A 17,147-nucleotide genomic window follows, 5' to 3' on the forward strand; every position below is an offset into this window, starting at 1 on the left:
GGACGACTGGTTCACGTCTGAAACGGGATGAAATATCAGTGGGATATATGAGCCATAATTCGGCACATGGTGACATACGACAGTACGACGTGCAAAGTTTTGGAAACCCACGTCGCGGAGATGGGAGGAGGCAGAGTTGCTGGGCTGGAGCGAGTCGCAAACAGCGATGTTGATAATGTGTACCCAGTCACGCTGAATGATCACATTGTCAGTGTATCGTGAACTATGCCAGGCGGCGCTGAGGGCGTAGCCGACGTGGGCAGTGGGCGAACGAAGCGGGGAAGAGTGCGGTGCATTGGTGATGGCCTCGCGCTGAGGCATATGCGGCGTGGCAGAGGGGACAGGTCCTTGCATGTGGGGACGCGACGTGTAGGGATGCATAGCGTAGGGAGAGGCAGGGATTAGTCGCTGAGAGAGGGGGTCGTCGAATGTGGGAGGATGGAGGCTGCGAATCACGCTGGGCGAATGGACCATGATGACGGTGAGCTGCGGTGGGTTAGGAAGGGGAACGTGAAGCAATAAGAGAGAGCTTACAAGGTACACGTGAACGGCACGCTCTTCGTTGGGAGTATAACGGGGCGGGGGTGTAAGGTTAGTCTGGTGCAGATCGATGAGGGCGAGCGACGTAGTTGTGGGAGCGCGAGTTGTAGTAAGCAGGTGGAATGCGGGTGTAGCGGGTTGACGTGAGTAGGGGGTGGGAGGATCGAGGTGTTCTGAGGATGGTAAGATGATGGGTGTGAGGATGTAGTGCTTGCTTCGCGGCGGAAGACTGCTTACCGCGGTATGAGGGACGGCCATGGGAGGCGACACCGCAACGGATGAGATCTGAGCAAGTTGAAGTATGAGTAAGCGTGCTGGTCAGGAGAACGACTGGCGGTAGAGACTACATTGGAACTGACAATAGTGAGTGATGCCTGAGGGATGGTGCTGGATTGACAGAGACATAATATGAATAGGTAGAGGGACGGTGAAGGACGGGAGTAGACGGGATGCCAGCTGGCCATGGAAAGCGAGGAACACCCCGGTGTGTGTCGGAGGCTAAATGGTTGTACATGTGCCTGCATCTTGCCGAGGCGCGATACAAGCTGAAGCCTGACCTGAGGGTGAGTAGGCTGAGGAGACGCGCGAACGGGTGGGCGCCTCCCGGCGGAAAGCATACTGATGCCCATACTGAGGACACAATGAAAGCCTTGACCATAATGATATTTTTCCCCGACTGTGTACGACCCATGGAATGCCTGTAGAAAGTTAGGAGGCGATACATGCAGTGGTTGGCCGGATTCTTCAATCTGCGGACAGTTGAGCGATACGAGAAGGACCAAAGGCCAATATAGCGCTGGCAGGTGGTTCACCGCCACAGGACATTAACGCGCTACGGATGGGGCAGGTAAGCGCGGAACGGAAGACATTAACGCGCTACGCGTGTGGCAGGAAGACGTGCAAGCGAAGACGAATAGTATTGTGCGGCGGGGACAGATATCATACTGTATGCTGGCACCTGACACAAAGCAACAGGGCAGATGAATGGTACTCCACGGGCGGTTTGCGGCTACCGCACGGGCATTAAAGCCTGGGGAGAGCGGACAGATGCTGGAAAGTAGTCGGGCGTATTTGCAATGTGGAATGCACATTATGCTGGATACAACGAGGACAGTTATACTTCCCGGTGCTGACGTGATCGCAAAAATGGAGCGTCTGGAAGACAATAGTGGCAGGGCATTATGGTAAATACAACGAAGACAAGTAAACATTGCTCCTACGGACGGTAATGCAAAAATGGAGGGTCTGGAAGCCAATAGTGGCTGGGCGAGAGCGCCGTATGAGGCAGACCGACGGGCCACTAAGGGCAGGCATTTTAACAATCCCTAGGACAGTTGTCTGATCCGCGTGTACATCATACCCTCTTGCGATGTTTTTCTTGAGTTCAGGGTAGTAGTCCTTGACATAGAGGTCCATGAACTCCTTGGTGGTTGGGGGAATGTCGATCTTGCCGCGCATGGTGTCACGGAGTTTGCCTTGAGCCCGCGCGAATGAAAAGTTCTGCGTCGGGTCGGTCATGTTGAGCTTGTCGCGGGCAAAGGCTCGTGGCTGAACGGAGTGGTAAGACTTTCGGCCTCGACAATTGAGTGGTATGGCCTTGGGGCTGGTATGCACCTCGAAGATAGGACTCAGAGGGGTCGTAAAAAGCTTGGTCCAGTAGGTTTGAAGTGCTTCTTTTCACAAGATTATCGGTGAAAGACGGCTATGCGAGACCAGTTAGAGGTTACGGAGGCACAATGCGAGTCGGAGATGTCAAAGTGAGTCGGAGGTTTGCTGGTATGAGCGTCTGGGACAAATTACGTAAGACACTTTGTTGAGGCTTGGCGCTAAGCGCTAAGTACTAAGTACGCGTCTTGCAGCGTTTCGAAGCAAGTTGTGGCTATCCTTGCTGCCACTCGTCATCGACCTTTTCTACTGTCTTTCTTGGTCTATCGTATCCGCTATGGTGACTACGTCTCGCACAACCTCCTCTCCATGCCCTCGTGCCAAGCGTGTCATGAAGATATCCGTGCAGCCTGCGCCCGCGACCTGTGGATACGGATTCATTATCGACTATAACTGCCTTCGTCATTGGGCGAAGATATTATATGGAGAGCTTTTTGGGCCGGACGCGCTTTCGAGCATGACCACCGAAGAAGCCGAGAAATCTATCCGGGCCTCACTCCCTGTCGCTTCCTCTTCGATACCCCGCAAGGTCTACAAACAGTTTCCCCGCATCCCTCGTCTGCGCCATCGACTCGCTCTCATTAGCCCGGAGCAGAGGAGATACCTTCTCGTTCTCAAGGACAACAGCTCTGAGGCAGCGTTGAGCACCACAATCACGCCGGAGGACCTGGACGGTGTGAGGCAGATGTTGGGTCTCGGAGAGCAGAAGCCGAAGTGGTATCGCCTCCCAGAATGGTGACGGTACGGATAGATAGCTGCTCTCTCTGTGCTCATCTGACTCTGTACGTCTCACAGCATCTTAATCAACTCGGATGTATGGTCCTGCGACTGTGGTTGGGCCTGTCGTGCCCACAACCACCGAGCGCAAAGCTTGACGGACTAGGGACGGATTCGCTTCTTGTTATTGGTTCACCAGTGTATACAGTATGCATCTCCCCAATCTAGTACCAACATACTTGCACATCATTTGGTTCACTACGGGTACAACGTACTCAATCGAGTGGTCTCGACCGCGTTACTCACATTGAACAGCCGAGAGGGGCGGCGGCGCGGCCCATACTAGAAGTTCAAGCCCGAGGAAGGGCGTACGAGTACGTGCAAATGGAAGTATCCCGCGCGTGAGAGATGACTCGGATAGTGGTCGTACTTACAGACAGTAGCTAAAGATACAAGTAACAGGTAGAGATAACCCTACGGTGACCCCCGAACTATTATCTCATCATCGCCGCCCGTGGATTTCCTAGTAGGAGCCATGCTTCCAATGCGCCGAGAGGTCCTCCTTATCATCGGCAGGCCATTCGAACACCTCAAGCGCCTCCTCCATGACCTCCAGTAACGCATCATGGCTCTTGACCTTGCTAACCAACTTCTCGTACTTTTCGACGTTCTCGGAACCAGTCTCTGGCTTTGGGGGGTCATTGTGGTAAGCCGTGAGCCATGACATGAGTGAAGTTATGATGCAGTCGATGGGGTGGAGCGTCCATCCAGACTCTGAACCCGAGAGGAACAGCAGCCTGCCCATATCGTCGCGGAAACGCGTCCACGCATACACACTGAATTTGCCGCTATCCATGGTGTACCACTTCATGAGACAGGGGCGATGCATTCCCGTGGTGGGGCAGATTTGGTAGTCGTGGAAGGCCGCGCGGATGAAGTATGGTATGTTCTCTGGGGATACACTCGACGTGATGTACTGAATGGCGACATAGACGAGTGAGTAGAGGAATGACTCTAACTCGTCGGGGATACCGACAGGACTGGGCGGCGTGAATTGCGCGCGGACGGACATAAACTCCCAGGTGCCCTGAAGAAGAAAGCGTTACCATTAGCCGACGCGACGAGAAAAGACTCAGAAGAGACTACGTACAACTCTTTCGGGAAAGGCAAGGTGGTTTGGGTCCTTGACAGCCGCGGTAGACACGTCCCAGTCGATCAGGAGACCAACCCAATGTCCGTCTTCGCCCCTGTGAAGCAGGAAGTTCTTGGGACTGATGTCGCGATGAAGCACCCCGGCCTCGTATGCGTGCTTGTGCGCTGGCATCACGAAGTGTGTCAGTACGTCATCTTTGAGAGCAAGCAGAGCCACTCACCCTTGACGCAATCGCGGATGACGGAGATCAGCTGCGCTCCGTTCTCAAAGTCCTCCACTGGCTTGCCGACCTCCTTCATGGATAGGCGGTAGTGGATGTAGCCAGTATGGCCACCGAGGTAGGACACCTCAGACGTAGCAGCGACATCCTGTGACGTCGAGACTTGACCTGGCAGGTCGCCATGACAGAGGACAGTAGGAACGAACGGGACGTTGTGTGCGTTGAGCTTCTTCAACACGGACCCCTCCTTGATGGCGCAGCTTCCATATGTAGGTCTCCAGGAGTCCTTGAGGAACGTGAGCTGTCCGGTGGTAAGATCAAGCGCAACGTAGCCTCGCGTCGCGTGAGCGAACGCGTCCACGGAGCAGTAGTGCGGTCTCCCGACGGCGAACGACTTGATCTCGCCGGATACTTCGTCGTGTACCTCCAGACACCACCATGGCCACTTGACGTCAAGGGACTCGCGAAAGTACCTAAGAGCAATGTCTTCATCTGGGATCGGGGACTCCAGTCGCCCGCGCATCATCTTCCCGATCTCCGACTCTGGCGGGACGAGACGAGCGGTCGGATCGTGACCGCGTTCTTGGGGGGAAGCGCGACAGAATCGGGAGAGGAGGCTGAGCAGGATTGCAGGACGCGCCTTGTAGTTAAACCTCTTGGTGGTTGTGATCCCCGCTGTGTCGAAGCGCACGAAACGTGCGTCGTCTCCGAGAATGAGCAGAAAGAAGAACACGTAGCGCTGCTGTACACAGAGTACTCGCTTGACGTGCGATAGCATCTCTTCAAGGACCCTTTTTCGGTACTTGTTCATTGCGGGACTGCAAACATGGGTGTCGTGGAATGGGTCGTAGTCGCCGTGTTTGTTCGCCGCTCTGTAGACGAGAGAGAGTTCGGTAAAGAGCCAGTCTGAGTGGTTGTTTCCGATCTCAGGTACTACTGAGAGCGGATATAGGCCGTGGTGGGTAGCATCTTCTCCAGAAAGTGAGTCGAGCGTGGTGAGGAACCTGTAACCACCGCATACGTCGGCCTCGTTCAGAGCGTCGATCTGCCTCTCCTCGTCACACATAGCCCCGCAAACTAGTCCATAAACCACGTACAATATCGTCTGGCTCATCTTCTGTCTCATTGTACGAGTCGACGGGTGCCTCGAGTGAGCTAAATGGGGTTGCACTTGCGAACTCTTCACCGTCTAGTTCGGTTCCAACGGCGGATGGGAAGAACTTGGCAATAAAGGCTTTCTCGCGAAGGACAGTCGTTGGGATATTCATGATGCGTCTAGTGAATTTGGTGTGGTGATGCTGGTGGTGGTGATGATGATGGTAGATGTTCGAGGGAAGAGTAAGGGCGCTATTTTTCCAGAGCCAGATAGTCGAGTCGCGGGAGAGTGAGCTTCATCCGATTTACCGCTGCAGTACCTATTTGTCGTGAGCACTGCGTCAGATGTCCCAGTCGGCAAATGTTACTCATATTGTGGCTCGACTGAACAAGATCCACGAGAAACATTATGGCTTTAGATGTACTCGTAATCCAAGTACTGAACGCGTGGAATGGCCGGCGATAACAGCTAAATTACGCCAGAAACCTGCAACATGCGGTTTCTGGTGAATGATATGAATCACTACCGAGGCGAGTTGCCAATTGTCAGAGCATACCATCAGTGCTGTAGAATCTCCTAATCTCTTTGTCAGCACGAACCGCATGCATAGTCGGGGCCTCCTATAAAAATTCCTCGGAGTCAGCGCGCTGCTGCGTACATAGCACTCCGATGGTTGTCCTTGTACTGCGAGGATACGGATCTGACATTTCTAAAAGCCAATATTCGCAGCTTTGGCTGAATTTGAAGGGTTTATCAGGAGAGGTTGTCCGAGATTGCTGGCGATTGATAGGGCTAGTAATTCGAGGCGGACGTGGCATGCAGCTCGGCGCTCCATCTTCCTAAATCGGAGATCCGGAGAACCGGCCCGCTTGCCGACTCCGCTTCCCCGCCACACTGTGGGCAGCGTGGCACTACTTAGCAGCTCCCCTGTCTCGGCAGTACTCCTGATGTACAAACTCGATCGACTACACGGCGCTGTATATCTCGCTGGCTTTGATTCTGGTAATCTCGATTCAATCTTGCCTATGGGACGGCACTGTGCAGTAACCAGGGACGTTTGACTCGGAACTAACACTGACAATACACAGACTCGAAACTGCGAGAACATACTAATACACCGTTTCACAAGGAAACTGAATAATCAAGAGCTTGTCGATGACCTAGAGCGCTTCTGCGGAGGCGATTCATCCAGCATGTCGCTATCCACGATTTTCCGCTTGCCCTCCGCAGGGACGCTGGCAATGAAATTTGGTGAGTATTCAACAAGCCTACTAGGTTAACTCCGATTCATACCTAGGCAAATCTTCTCCATCAATAAAGGGGTTTTCTTCCTCTTCCACAGCTTTCGGCCTCTGTCTCCTCATCGCTTGATTGGTCGGCATCGGGGCCTTTAGCAGTGAGTGCTGTCCCTTGACCTTCGGCATGTAGTGCTTCTCCAGAACCAGGCGCACTCGCTGAACCTGCTTCAGCGCATCTTCCATCCACGTCTCTTTGGACTTCAGCAATCCCATGACTCTCTGTAGCCTCGCGATCTCCTGCGCCATCTTCGGATAGTCCGCCGATTTGTCTTCGAGGTCCGCGAGAATCTCGTTGAGCTCCTCAAGTGTGGGGCGTACGTGCTCCCTGGGACCGCGAGGCCTGATTTCCTCTACGCCGGTGCGTTCGACTGCACGAGACGGCTCGCGAATGGGGGCGTCATCTGCCGGATTCTCGCTTGCCCGGGGTACGTTCTGCGGTCGCGCGACTCGGACGGAAGGAGGTCGGAAGACCGGATTGTGAGGCGGGACGTTAGGCAGTCGCGAGGTTCCACGCGGCTGGTTTTGTTGCATCCGGGCTTTGTCCTCCGCTGTGGGGAGCGTGAAGACAGGTCCGCGGAACGCTGGTTCGCCTGCAAATGATGTCCGTTAGCAATCGACGATACGACGACTCACGAGTAGAGTATGAGTATGCTCACCTTGACGCTCTCCAACAACGATCGGTCTGAATACAGGCGGCTGCGCCGAGGGCGGTCGTTGACCTGTCATGAATGAGGTGAGTCCCGCTCGAGATGGAAGTGTCACAGATGTGTCTCACCGAGGTCGCGTTGTACCATTGCTCTAGGTGGAGTGAAACCGGTCGGGCGACGTAAGATGTCGGCGAGTCTGCTCTCTCCGGGAGCTCCTCCTCACAGTCAATGTTAGATGCGCATTACGTCGCAGTGGGGTACGACTTACCTGTTCCCTTGACGGGCGAAGGGTGAGCTTCGCGACGCAGTGCATCCGAGTCGGAGAGGTTTTCTCTCAATTGCGCTGTGTCAGGGGCGACTATGTGTCCCGTTCAGCAACGAAGTGGTGGTGATACAAATTATACAGGGTTCACCTTGCAAATCGTTCACGTTATAGGGTTGCGGACTTCTGGCCGCACGCTGTTCGAGAACAGCGAGGCTCGCGCTGCCTTGGGCCTCGCCTGCTGCAGAAAGGGAACATTCAGTAATAGCTCAGCGATGTGAAAATGTGCGGGCCTTACCGGTGCTTTGGGAAGACCGCGGAACTACGGATTCACGCCCAACAATACTCGAAGACCTGACACTAGCCCTGGCGGAGTCGGCTTGTCACGAAATCAGTATGCGCTTCGGGTACTGACGTAGAAAATCATACCGGACTCACCAGTGTCTTGGGCAGGTCGCGAGCCATCAAAGACACGCCGAGAGCAATCAGAGGACCTCGCATGGCTTCCTGGTTCGGCTTGTGCAGACGGTGAGCGTTCGCATGTTCACAACAACAGCGCGATAAAATACTGACCCGTCCGCTGTACAGTTGAAGCACGCTCTTCGTCGCGTATCCGCTTGGAGTGCCTAGTGCTCACGGATTCTCCTCCTCCTGGACACGATACTCAACATCTCGAAGAACGTCGGCAGTATCAATTGCACTGACCTTCTTTAGCCCCGGAGACGGCGGGCGATACGTTTGTGCGACTTGCACGTCTGGACAGCCGACTGGGACCTGCTTGAGGTGCTGCGTTCTCGGGAACCACTGGCTCTGTATCGACGTTGGAGGCGACGTCTTCGTCGGGCGGAGCTGGCCTCTTTGACCTCAGACCACGTTTATTCGGGCTCTTACTGGACTTGGATGCTCCTGCATCGTTAGTTTCACCGTCGTTGCTGATAGGGTGATCAGCCGACGACATTCGATACCTGAGCCCATGGAGAGCGCTGAGTGGCCGGGCGACCTACCCAGTGTTTGCCTGCTGCGCGTTGAAATGTTGTAGTAGTTGTTTGATAATGTCGACGCTTCTCATATTTGCCTTAACGCCGTTCGACTGTATCACATAAACGCGTCAATCGTGGGGACGCATGTTAGTGTACGAGTGGTCTGGGTGACATACCTTCGCTAATTTCTGGAGTCGAGCCCTCGGAAGGGCCTTCAGCTCTGCTTCATTCATTTCTGAGTTCAATATGGATGAATCTGTGCTCTGTTGGGGTCTGGAGAGGGAGGGATGACGAGAGTGGATGGAGAGCGCGTAGTGGCGGAGAACAAGGTTGTACAAGAACATTGCGCGCCTAATTCATGTTGGTCATTGCGACCTCGCGACCGGCGCGGGAAATGCGCCACTTGCCACTCCAGTGTCTGCGACCTCGCTGTAAACTTTCGATACCGATGGTGTTTTAGTTATCCGCCTCGCATAGACAAGCTTTCCGCAAGTATCGGTCATCCGTAATATTACTTCTAGCTTCATGACCAGCCTTCAGGCACTCATTCGGAGAACTAACAGTGATATTCTACTGCCGGACGTGAGTAGAAGCAATGTGATGCTATAAGATGGTCTATAGAAACGATGCGAAATCTAGGGGATACATGCAGGAGGGTATAAGTATGTAGATTGCGATGGCGATGGAGATGAATGGATGTGGTTACGGAAGCGGAGAGGAAATATATGGAATACGAATCAAGCCGTCCTAAGTATGGGGAGGTGTTCCGCGACTCACGCAGCACCGTCAACGCATGACCGCTTGCTCGAAGGGACGTCCGGGTTCTCCAGCCGTCTCTTCGTCGACGAAGAGGCCATTGAACCTTGGAAGATGGGGGCAGTGGGGGCGGATTCGATTCGAGGGGCAAGCTTGGTCGCTGGTTTCAGGTCGGGTCCCTTATCGTTTTCAGGCCAGAGGAGGTCTCCAATCTGACCAGTGATGAAGTTGATCACCGAGCTATGGGACTGAACTTTCTCGGCAAGCGTGCGAACACTGGTCGTGGACGGTCCTGCGCTGGGCCCGTCTGCAGCCAGGTTCAGACCGTTCTTGTCATCGATAGGCTCGCTGTCCTCAAGTTTGGAGGCCATCGCCTTGAGAGCCAAGGCCCGCTTGCGGCTCGGGTCACTTTCAACCGCAGACTCCTCGACCACCTTGGGTTCGACCAGCTCATCGAGCGAGTAGTGCGCGCTCAGCCAGGAGAGGATAGTCTTGAAGATCTTGTTGATAGGATGCGCCTCTTGGTCCTTGATGGGCTTGGAAGCCTGGTCGGCTGGCTTCATGAAAGCCAGGACCGCAGTTTTGTCTCCATTGTACTGGCGCAGCCGAATGACGCCGCTCGACAAGGCCTCGAGCTTCCGAGACCCGCAACGGTAGCCTTCGGGAAAGTTGGAGTAGCCATCAAAATAGTCGACTAAGAACTGGCCGACGTTCGCGGGATTGATGTTGTGCGGGAGGAAGCGGATGGCATAGTAGAGCAAGACGTTGAAGAAAGATTCGAGCTCGTCCGGTATGTCGATCTCTTTGCTAGGATCGTTGAGTGCATGTGCTGACATAAATTGCCACGTTCCCTGCCATTGCACAAGGACGCGTCAGCGACGAGAGCCGAAGGAGAAATATAAGCTAAAAACGTACCGTCCGGTCAGGCTGACGAACCTCTGAAACTCCAACGACCTTGGAAAGCTCCCAGTCGTTCAGCAACCCTACCCACGATCCGTCGGCTTCCTTATACAGCAGTATATTTCCCGCGCTGATATCCCGATGGATGATCCCAGCTTTCTTGTAGGCGTGTGCATGAGCTGCAACGGCGAGTCAGCTGTGACACTGGACGTATAAATTGATATCCACGCACCAATGATGCAACACAACACAGCCATGACAAGTGTCCATCCGCGGTCGAATTGATCCAAGGGCTTGCCGACCTCTGCAACAACGAGACGATAGTGCTGATGTTTTTTCATCGAGCCCTTCTTCCCCTTGTTGGCCTTCTCCCAGACGACCTGCGACCTCGTGACTTGCGTGGCACCTTTGAGGTCGCCGTGGCAAACTAGGGTAGGAACGAAGGGAGTCTCCTTGGCGTTCAACGTCTGCAGAACGCTGCCCTCGCGCTCGATCCCAGGATGGTCGACGCGCCACGCGTCCTTGAGGTAGACGAACGGGCCTTCCAGATTGTCTTCAGCGTTGATGCGGACAGCAACGTATCCACGCGTCCCGCGGCAAGCGACCCCTCCAGCTTGGAAGTGGGGTTTACCGACGACGAAGTTCTGGATCTCGACCTTCGCGCCATCGGCCTTCGCGCGACCAGACTTGGACGACAGGGTAGAAGCCTTTTTCTCGACGTGCACCTCGAGCTTCCACCATGCCCAAGACTTGTCCAGCGACTGATTGAACAGTTGCTGGACATGGTCTTCTGGGTCGGCTTCCGCGGCTTCGCTGCCCCACTCCTCCATCTTTCGACCGAGTTCGGAGTCTGGTTCGATGCGATGCGCGGTGGGATCGAAGCCACGAGCGGTGGGAAAGAGGCGAGAGTAGCGAACGAGGAAACGGGTAAGCGCCGCACCCTGGGTCTTGTACTCGAACTTGTAGGAGGCGTACGCGCCCGACCGGTCAATGTGGACGACACGGGCGTAGTGGCCGAGGAACAAGACCATGAATTGGAACGTTCGCTGCTGGTGTTTGAAGACAAGCTCCGCGTACGAGAGTATCTGTCCAAGCGCCTTCTTCCGGTCCGCAGCGACAGGCTCGCCGTCGGCTTGTCGATCGTCGAACGGATCCTGGTTGGTGCGATGGAGCTTACACTCTATACCCAACTCGAGGCGCGACCAGTTGACGCGTCGATTGTGGGTCATCTCCTCGTTCTCCGAGCCCTGGTCCTCCAAAGGGGGCAGTTTGTTATGATACATGCCGCAGTCGATAGCCTGACGAGATGGGTCGGCAACGTCGGCCTTGTAAGGGGTGGCGACAAAGGTATGGTTGTTAAACAGTTCCGACCGATTCAAGAGGTCGACCTTCACGTACCACGTTAGATTGAAACATGGGATAAGGGAAATGAACGTACTATCCACGTGTACATCTCACTCTCCGACGCAAAGTCGGGGACATTGGTGAAGATGTTTGGGATGGTTTTCATATTAGGATTGGGAGCGGGAAGGAAATCCGACATGAGCGACTCCAACGGCGTGATCCCGATCTTTCCATGCATGGTGTTGCGCAGTTCAGCCCGAGCCTGCAGGAGAGTTGGGTTGAACGTGGAGTCAGCATTGATACGCTGTGTTTTGTTCGGGGAGGAGCCGACGCCAGAACGAGGATAAGGCAAGGCAAGAAAGCCGGCACGATTCTCAAGATCGTTAGCAGTGTTCGACATTGAGGATGGTGGTGAGCAGGGTAGCAGGGTGGTGAACGGGTGTAAGGATGGTGGTCGGAAGGACGGAAGGACGGAAAGACGAACATACCTCGTCGCCAAGCGGAGTTTTGTACGGTTACGAGGGCCAGACCACGTTCAAGTCACGTAAGCAGATCGGACGCAGACGATCGCCTATTGTGTGCCCAATGAGGTGGCAGTGGCGGTATGAGCGCAGGAGTTGAGTATCAGAAGCGCCCAAACATCGATATTTTAGGGTCACGTGCTCCTCTCGCAAACACCTTTCCCTCTTACTGCGTCCTCGGCGCCCCAACCACCAACGCCGATTCGCGACTTTCCTCAACAACTGTGAGGACATTCCAAATCATGGTGAGACATTTGGGCTAATATAGCTATCCATGACCCATCCAAATGTGCGATGTTTCATTTGGTGGCTGTGTTAAAGTGGTTAGGACAACCGCTCCCACTCTTCGGAGACACTCTTGAGCATACAACTCACAGAATCTCATTAGATGACAACCACTCGGTCTATTTAGTGTATTTCTGACATTTGTTTTCGATGATAATGATACATTCATGCATTCTCCTTACGTACGATCCGCACGTCTTCCGTTGCGCCATGGGATTGAGTACGTTCGCGATCGCGTCGTCGCGGTAGTGGGTACACCTGCATAATAGGTATCGAGGCATGCGCACCTCGTGCTCCAGGTTGATGGCCTTCCTCTCGCTGCCCATCTACACCCTCGACGTCCTCCCGCAGTCCTCCTGCATGAGCTCACGGTCCCGGAAAAGCGCGAGAGTCGCACCGTGCTGCATTACATTCCCTAAATTCACGTTGAGACGGGTAGGATGCCGCCAATCCGATCCCTCGACGTGTGTCGTGGAACTAGCGGGAGATGTGCCGCTGGAGGGAAGGGCTTCGGCAGCGCACGTCCTAAGACTATGCGGGCTTTCTCCATCTGTCAGAACGGATGTCTGTATTGCTCCACATTGTTCGCAGAGTCAAGCTTGCCTGGAGTTACGATGACCCTCTGGACCTTTCTCGACGAGCTGGGCAGGGTTTGAGGTAGGACGTTGTATGGGCGGTGACCGTGTCTCACGAGAGGCATCCTTGTCGTCTTCAGCCGCACAGAATGACAAGGGGGTTTGACAGCCCAGTCACATCATCGGCGTAGGATCTCATCCGGTCCCACTTGGGTCGTCCCTCACTGCCTGTGTAATGATAAAAGTATAGATCAAGAAGATTGTCGACAAGATATTGGGAAAATTCGTGAGGTAGGAGCAGGATGAGGTATGCGGCGAATGGCGTAGTGAAACAACACGTGAAAGTCGTAGCCTGATGGGCAATTCAAAGATGCCAGCATGAAGTGCCAAGTGTCCTGTTAATTATCCCGCAAGTCATGTCTCAATGCAGCCAAAAACAGAGAACGATACTTACTATCCGCTGGCCCAAGCGGGCCTCTGGGTTCCCATCCACGACCGGGCTGGTGATGGCACAGTGCAAGGTTGATCAAGACACGAGGCGCCCGCAACCGGTACCAAATTGAGTGCCTGTTTATCTGCATGCAAATCCAAGTTGATCAAAGGCAGAGAAACTTATAGTTGCGGAAGGACTACATCATCGAGAAAGACTCTAGTGCGTACGCCAGTCGTAAGAAGAAAAAGTTGACAAGAGCGGGATTTGAACCCGCGCCTGGATACCCAGATGAGAAAACCCGCGCTTGCGCAGGTAAGCTTTCGCTTGAGTCACACGCCTTGGACCGCTCGGCCATCTTGCCGTTCTTGAGCTGCGCACAATTGTGTATAGATCCAGGCCTTGTTTGACTGTGCCCGAACACTCAAACTCAACTCTGACCGCTGAAGTCCTCAGGCTCCTGACCGTTACTTATCGCCATGATCCTGCACCACATCGTATCTTTTCGCGTTTATGATACAGCATCCATCCATTTTACATAACTGAGTGTCACTTGGCCTGCAAGTCGATACGATACCTACGTGCCTTCAATCTCAAGTTGCACTCTCGCGCCCCGGTTCATGTGACATCACGAGTCGGGGCTGACCATAGAGAAATAAGGCCAGAGCTGACATACATATTAGATGGTCTCTATGCTACCAATTCCCTCCATATTTTCCTCTGAATGAATGAATGGAGACGACCGGATGGCATTTTTAAGTTGCAGCCTCTGAGACACAGCGTCGTAATACGGCCAGGTACTTGATCAAGTAGACAGAAGATCACATAAGATTTAGATAGGGAGGTCTTTTTACAACTGAGGTTCGCATTGAAGCTGTTCACGAACTAGCGCGGTAAGTGTGTTTTGTTGAAGTTTTCTCACTGAGAGTGCAGACCGGTTGCTTTGTCCTTGAACCTGGATACCAGCACAACAGAAGCACACGGCCCGTATCGTGTACCTTATGTATCTTTGAACAGCCTGTATCATCGCCAGTCATGGAGGGAGCCGAAACATAGAGACAAGAGCACCTATTGTCCCGGAAAGGGATGCGCACCGCTTCTACGCGGATGGGCCACCAAGCGCGGTCGGACTTTCAATTCACCTCTTCGACTCCTACCACCTCAACCACCACATTATCACACTACACCCGCCGTCTTATCACTATCAAAGTGACGCTGTCATGAATATGAACGCGGAGAAGTTGAAACTTTTGTCTCGAAAACAGATCCAGGCAGTAGCCATCGTGCGTCATCCTTCTCATAGGTTCCGTAACCACCTTGGCCAACGGTCGATACAGGAACACGGCATCAAGGGTAACATGAGATCTGAAGATATGATCCAAGTACTAGTGAAGCGGTATCCAAACGGTGTTCCGTAAGTCGCGCGGAAGTCGCGTCCAGACGCGACTATTCGCTGACATTATACAGGCTCAGGCTACCCGACCCACGTCCAGCGTCATCGCAAAATGGCGCAGTTACATGTGTGTCTGGTTTTCGTCTCAGCATATTCGATTGCTCAAATCATACCTTAGCTCGTACAGTGATAATGCAATGGAGCGAAGCACAAGGTTCGATACGGCCCACGCTGAACTATGTATATACAGAAGTCTAACTTTCCGGATAGGTCGCTATATCGAGATACCAGTGGAAACATCAAATCTTAACCAACGACCACCGCCGATTGCGGGACCGTCGCAACCTCAGAGTCAATATCAGTCCCTCGGCGTGTTCACGTTGTACGCAACGCCAGTCCTATCTCTCATCAGGCATCCTAATTATTGACCTTGTCGCACGTCAGGCCAGCCACCAATTACACTACAGCGCAACGGCCAACAGCATCTAGGATTTCAACAGCGTCTAATTGTACAACTTCTGCTCCTCAAGCCTGTCAAACTGCTTCTAGCAATAGCTACATGCACTATAAGAACGCACCAGAGTTCTTGCCAGGTGAAAATCTCTGCTTACATCATATCGGACCTGGAGCTGACGTCGAAGTTAACCTAGGTCCTCAAATGTTTAGCGCATCCACCAGACTACCTGGCCCCGCAGATCAGATGGAAGCGCGTCGTGTGAGCAACTCTTGTTCTCGTCCGCACGCTCAGCAGGCGCCATATCCTGTGGTAGCTCCATCCACTGTATGGCGCGCCCCTGCGTCTGCTATGGGCTCAACGACACGGCCAAGCAGCCCTGCGCGATCCGCAGAACCCGCACTACTGGATGACTCTGTTCAAGGTCCGGGATCAGGGTGGCTGGAGCCACCCATTATCCACGCACCTCTCGAAGTGGATACTCCCCCTGGTGTGGCACAGCCGACTTTACCTACTATGCATCCACGAGAGGCCTGCGATCCCGTACAGAAGGATGTGCAGCCTGCACAGCCGTCGCTGGCTACGGACTCGAACCTCTACGACACCGTTCGCAAGATGGCAAGTATCGCGAAGTTCCAGCAACACTGCAGGAACACCCTCGAGGGCATGAATACGGCCACGAGCATCACGGGGGAGACCTTCTCCGACCTTGACGCGCTCGTTCAGCAGGAGTGCGTTCACTTCCAGCGGATGAGCACGTTCGTAGACCATGTCCACCCCGAGCTTGCCCCGAGATGGAGACCCAATGTGATCTGGGATAAGGCGTGCCCAACGTATCTTGACGATGAGGATAACTTGCTTGAATACGATACTGACGACGAAAATGCACCAAAGTGGGTGACTCGATGAACCCATCATCTCAGAATCCTCGCTCACATACCTTCATTAGATCGCCAGCGCCGGTCATGGTCAGAAGGCACCTCAAACCGCCACCTCGCAAGGCGTCCCCCGAGCACGATGAAGCCGCAGGAAATGACATGTACGCCACTTTCACTCACTCCTGGTGGTCCGTTCGCTCAAGCTGATTATATGTATATTTTAGTGGACCGGGACCCGCGTATGGACCGGCTGTGACGGAGAGCGCGTCAGCTCCTGCCTCTTCAAAGCGGAAGCACGTCGATGAAGATGACCAGCTCGAATCACCTCTCGCGAAGAAGCGCACACGCAGGTCACGGGCTACTATGCCTCGACCCGGGACCCCCGCCCCAAGTCGACTGACGCGGTCGGCCGTGAGGAGGAAGATCGCTGAGGAGCGGGCCTTGGACGGGATCAACGAGGATGAGGAGGAACAGGACATGATAAGCGTGCTGAGCATCCTCACGCAGCCGATCGACGATGACAGCGAATGACCCAGCCTCTTGGCACGTATCCCCTTGAGAGTCTCGGTCTAAGGCTGGCAGCCTGGGTTCCTTCCATACTCGCCGTCCATTTCCGCATGCCTCAGCAATGACCATCCTGCTACCATCTGAGAGCCGTATCGATATTTTCTTTATTTTGTGAATGTTTTGTATTTCTTTCAGGATGTCTTACGCACAATGCGGCAATTCAAGTTCATACTCACTGTCGCAACCACCCCGGCGTCTCTCAATCGGAGCGCAGCGCTTCCGTCGGCTATATCAGTTCCGCCACCTCCGCCTCTACACTTCTTCCGACTTCCTGCAAATCCCGCGTCTGTGTATGAGGAAATTACAGGAAAGGTCTTATCTTTGGTATCATTGCGTTGGCGTCTAGCAAAGTCCCGGACGGGCCTCAGACGGCGAGGAACGCGGCGGCACGCCTTTGACCCCGCAGTTCGAACACCTGGTGCCACAGCGTCGCGAGTAGTCTCGACCACCACTCGACTCGCATTGG

At 54.0% G+C, this 17,147-nt stretch overlaps 6 protein-coding genes and 1 non-coding gene across 7 annotated transcripts; 2 read left to right on the forward strand and 5 right to left on the reverse strand.

Annotated features, from left to right (window-relative positions):
- Nucleotides 1-78: 78 nt before the first annotated feature.
- L226DRAFT_573504 (uncharacterized protein) lies at nucleotides 79-2,058 on the reverse strand (the record flags this gene model as incomplete). The annotated part of the gene is made up of 4 exons (XM_067684867.1): nucleotides 79-486; nucleotides 535-825; nucleotides 1,765-1,840; nucleotides 1,901-2,058. Coding segments are annotated over 4 exons (933 nt in total), but the record flags the coding sequence as incomplete, so codon positions are not given.
- A 424-nt stretch (nucleotides 2,059-2,482) lies between these two features.
- Nucleotides 2,483-2,944, forward strand: L226DRAFT_573505 (uncharacterized protein; the record flags this gene model as incomplete). The annotated part of the gene is made up of 1 exon (XM_067684868.1): nucleotides 2,483-2,944. One exon carries the CDS (start codon nucleotides 2,483-2,485, stop codon nucleotides 2,942-2,944), a length of 462 nt encoding a protein of 153 aa, XP_067532398.1.
- Nucleotides 2,945-3,445: 501 nt separating this feature from the next.
- Nucleotides 3,446-5,361, reverse strand: L226DRAFT_467722 (uncharacterized protein; the record flags this gene model as incomplete). The annotated part of the gene is made up of 3 exons (XM_067676090.1): nucleotides 3,446-4,009; nucleotides 4,076-4,239; nucleotides 4,296-5,361. The coding sequence occupies 3 exons, from the start codon at nucleotides 5,359-5,361 to the stop codon at nucleotides 3,446-3,448; spliced, it is 1,794 nt and encodes a 597-aa protein (XP_067532399.1).
- A 4,563-nt stretch (nucleotides 5,362-9,924) lies between these two features.
- L226DRAFT_588706 (uncharacterized protein) lies at nucleotides 9,925-11,613 on the reverse strand (the record flags this gene model as incomplete). The annotated part of the gene is made up of 3 exons (XM_067685602.1): nucleotides 9,925-10,185; nucleotides 10,250-10,413; nucleotides 10,467-11,613. Coding segments are annotated over 3 exons (1,572 nt in total), but the record flags the coding sequence as incomplete, so codon positions are not given.
- Nucleotides 11,614-13,096: 1,483 nt separating this feature from the next.
- Nucleotides 13,097-13,743, reverse strand: L226DRAFT_163171 (uncharacterized protein). Its single transcript, XM_067672563.1, has 2 exons — nucleotides 13,414-13,743; nucleotides 13,097-13,354 (listed from the first exon to the last, which is right to left on the reverse strand). The coding sequence occupies exons 1-2, from the start codon at nucleotides 13,538-13,540 to the stop codon at nucleotides 13,155-13,157; spliced, it is 327 nt and encodes a 108-aa protein (XP_067532401.1). The 5' UTR covers nucleotides 13,541-13,743; the 3' UTR covers nucleotides 13,097-13,154.
- Nucleotides 13,642-13,753, reverse strand: L226DRAFT_t200. The gene has a single exon. It is a non-coding gene; the product is annotated as a tRNA-Leu (tRNA).
- Nucleotides 13,754-14,541: 788 nt separating this feature from the next.
- Nucleotides 14,542-16,861, forward strand: L226DRAFT_562054 (uncharacterized protein). The gene is made up of 9 exons (XM_067683481.1): nucleotides 14,542-14,672; nucleotides 14,727-14,803; nucleotides 14,857-14,909; nucleotides 14,961-14,996; nucleotides 15,053-15,164; nucleotides 15,227-15,375; nucleotides 15,433-16,129; nucleotides 16,186-16,275; nucleotides 16,339-16,861. The coding sequence occupies exons 1-9, from the start codon at nucleotides 14,610-14,612 to the stop codon at nucleotides 16,643-16,645; spliced, it is 1,584 nt and encodes a 527-aa protein (XP_067532402.1). The 5' UTR covers nucleotides 14,542-14,609; the 3' UTR covers nucleotides 16,646-16,861.
- The last annotated feature ends 286 nt before the right edge of the window (nucleotides 16,862-17,147 follow it).

This window comes from Lentinus tigrinus, assembly GCF_003813185.1.
Source record: "Lentinus tigrinus ALCF2SS1-7 unplaced genomic scaffold L226scaffold_26, whole genome shotgun sequence".
Taxonomy (NCBI): Eukaryota; Fungi; Basidiomycota; class Agaricomycetes; order Polyporales; family Polyporaceae; genus Lentinus; species Lentinus tigrinus.

Bases quoted from the DNA above. Each gene is read 5' to 3' on its own strand.
- L226DRAFT_163171 (XM_067672563.1), bottom strand. From the start codon at position 13,540: ATGCAGATAAACAGGCACTCAATTTGGTACCGGTTGCGGGCGCCTCGT. The intron at 13,355-13,413 runs GTAAGTATCGTT...GATAATTAACAG, and splicing joins CCCGCTTGGGCCAGCGGATA to GACACTTGGCACTTCATGCT.
- L226DRAFT_562054 (XM_067683481.1), top strand. From the start codon at position 14,610: ATGAATATGAACGCGGAGAAGTTGAAACTTTTGTCTCGAAAACAGATC. The intron at 14,673-14,726 runs GTGCGTCATCCT...CGGTCGATACAG, and splicing joins AGATCCAGGCAGTAGCCATC to GAACACGGCATCAAGGGTAA. The intron at 14,910-14,960 runs GTGTGTCTGGTT...ATCATACCTTAG, and splicing joins GCAAAATGGCGCAGTTACAT to CTCGTACAGTGATAATGCAA.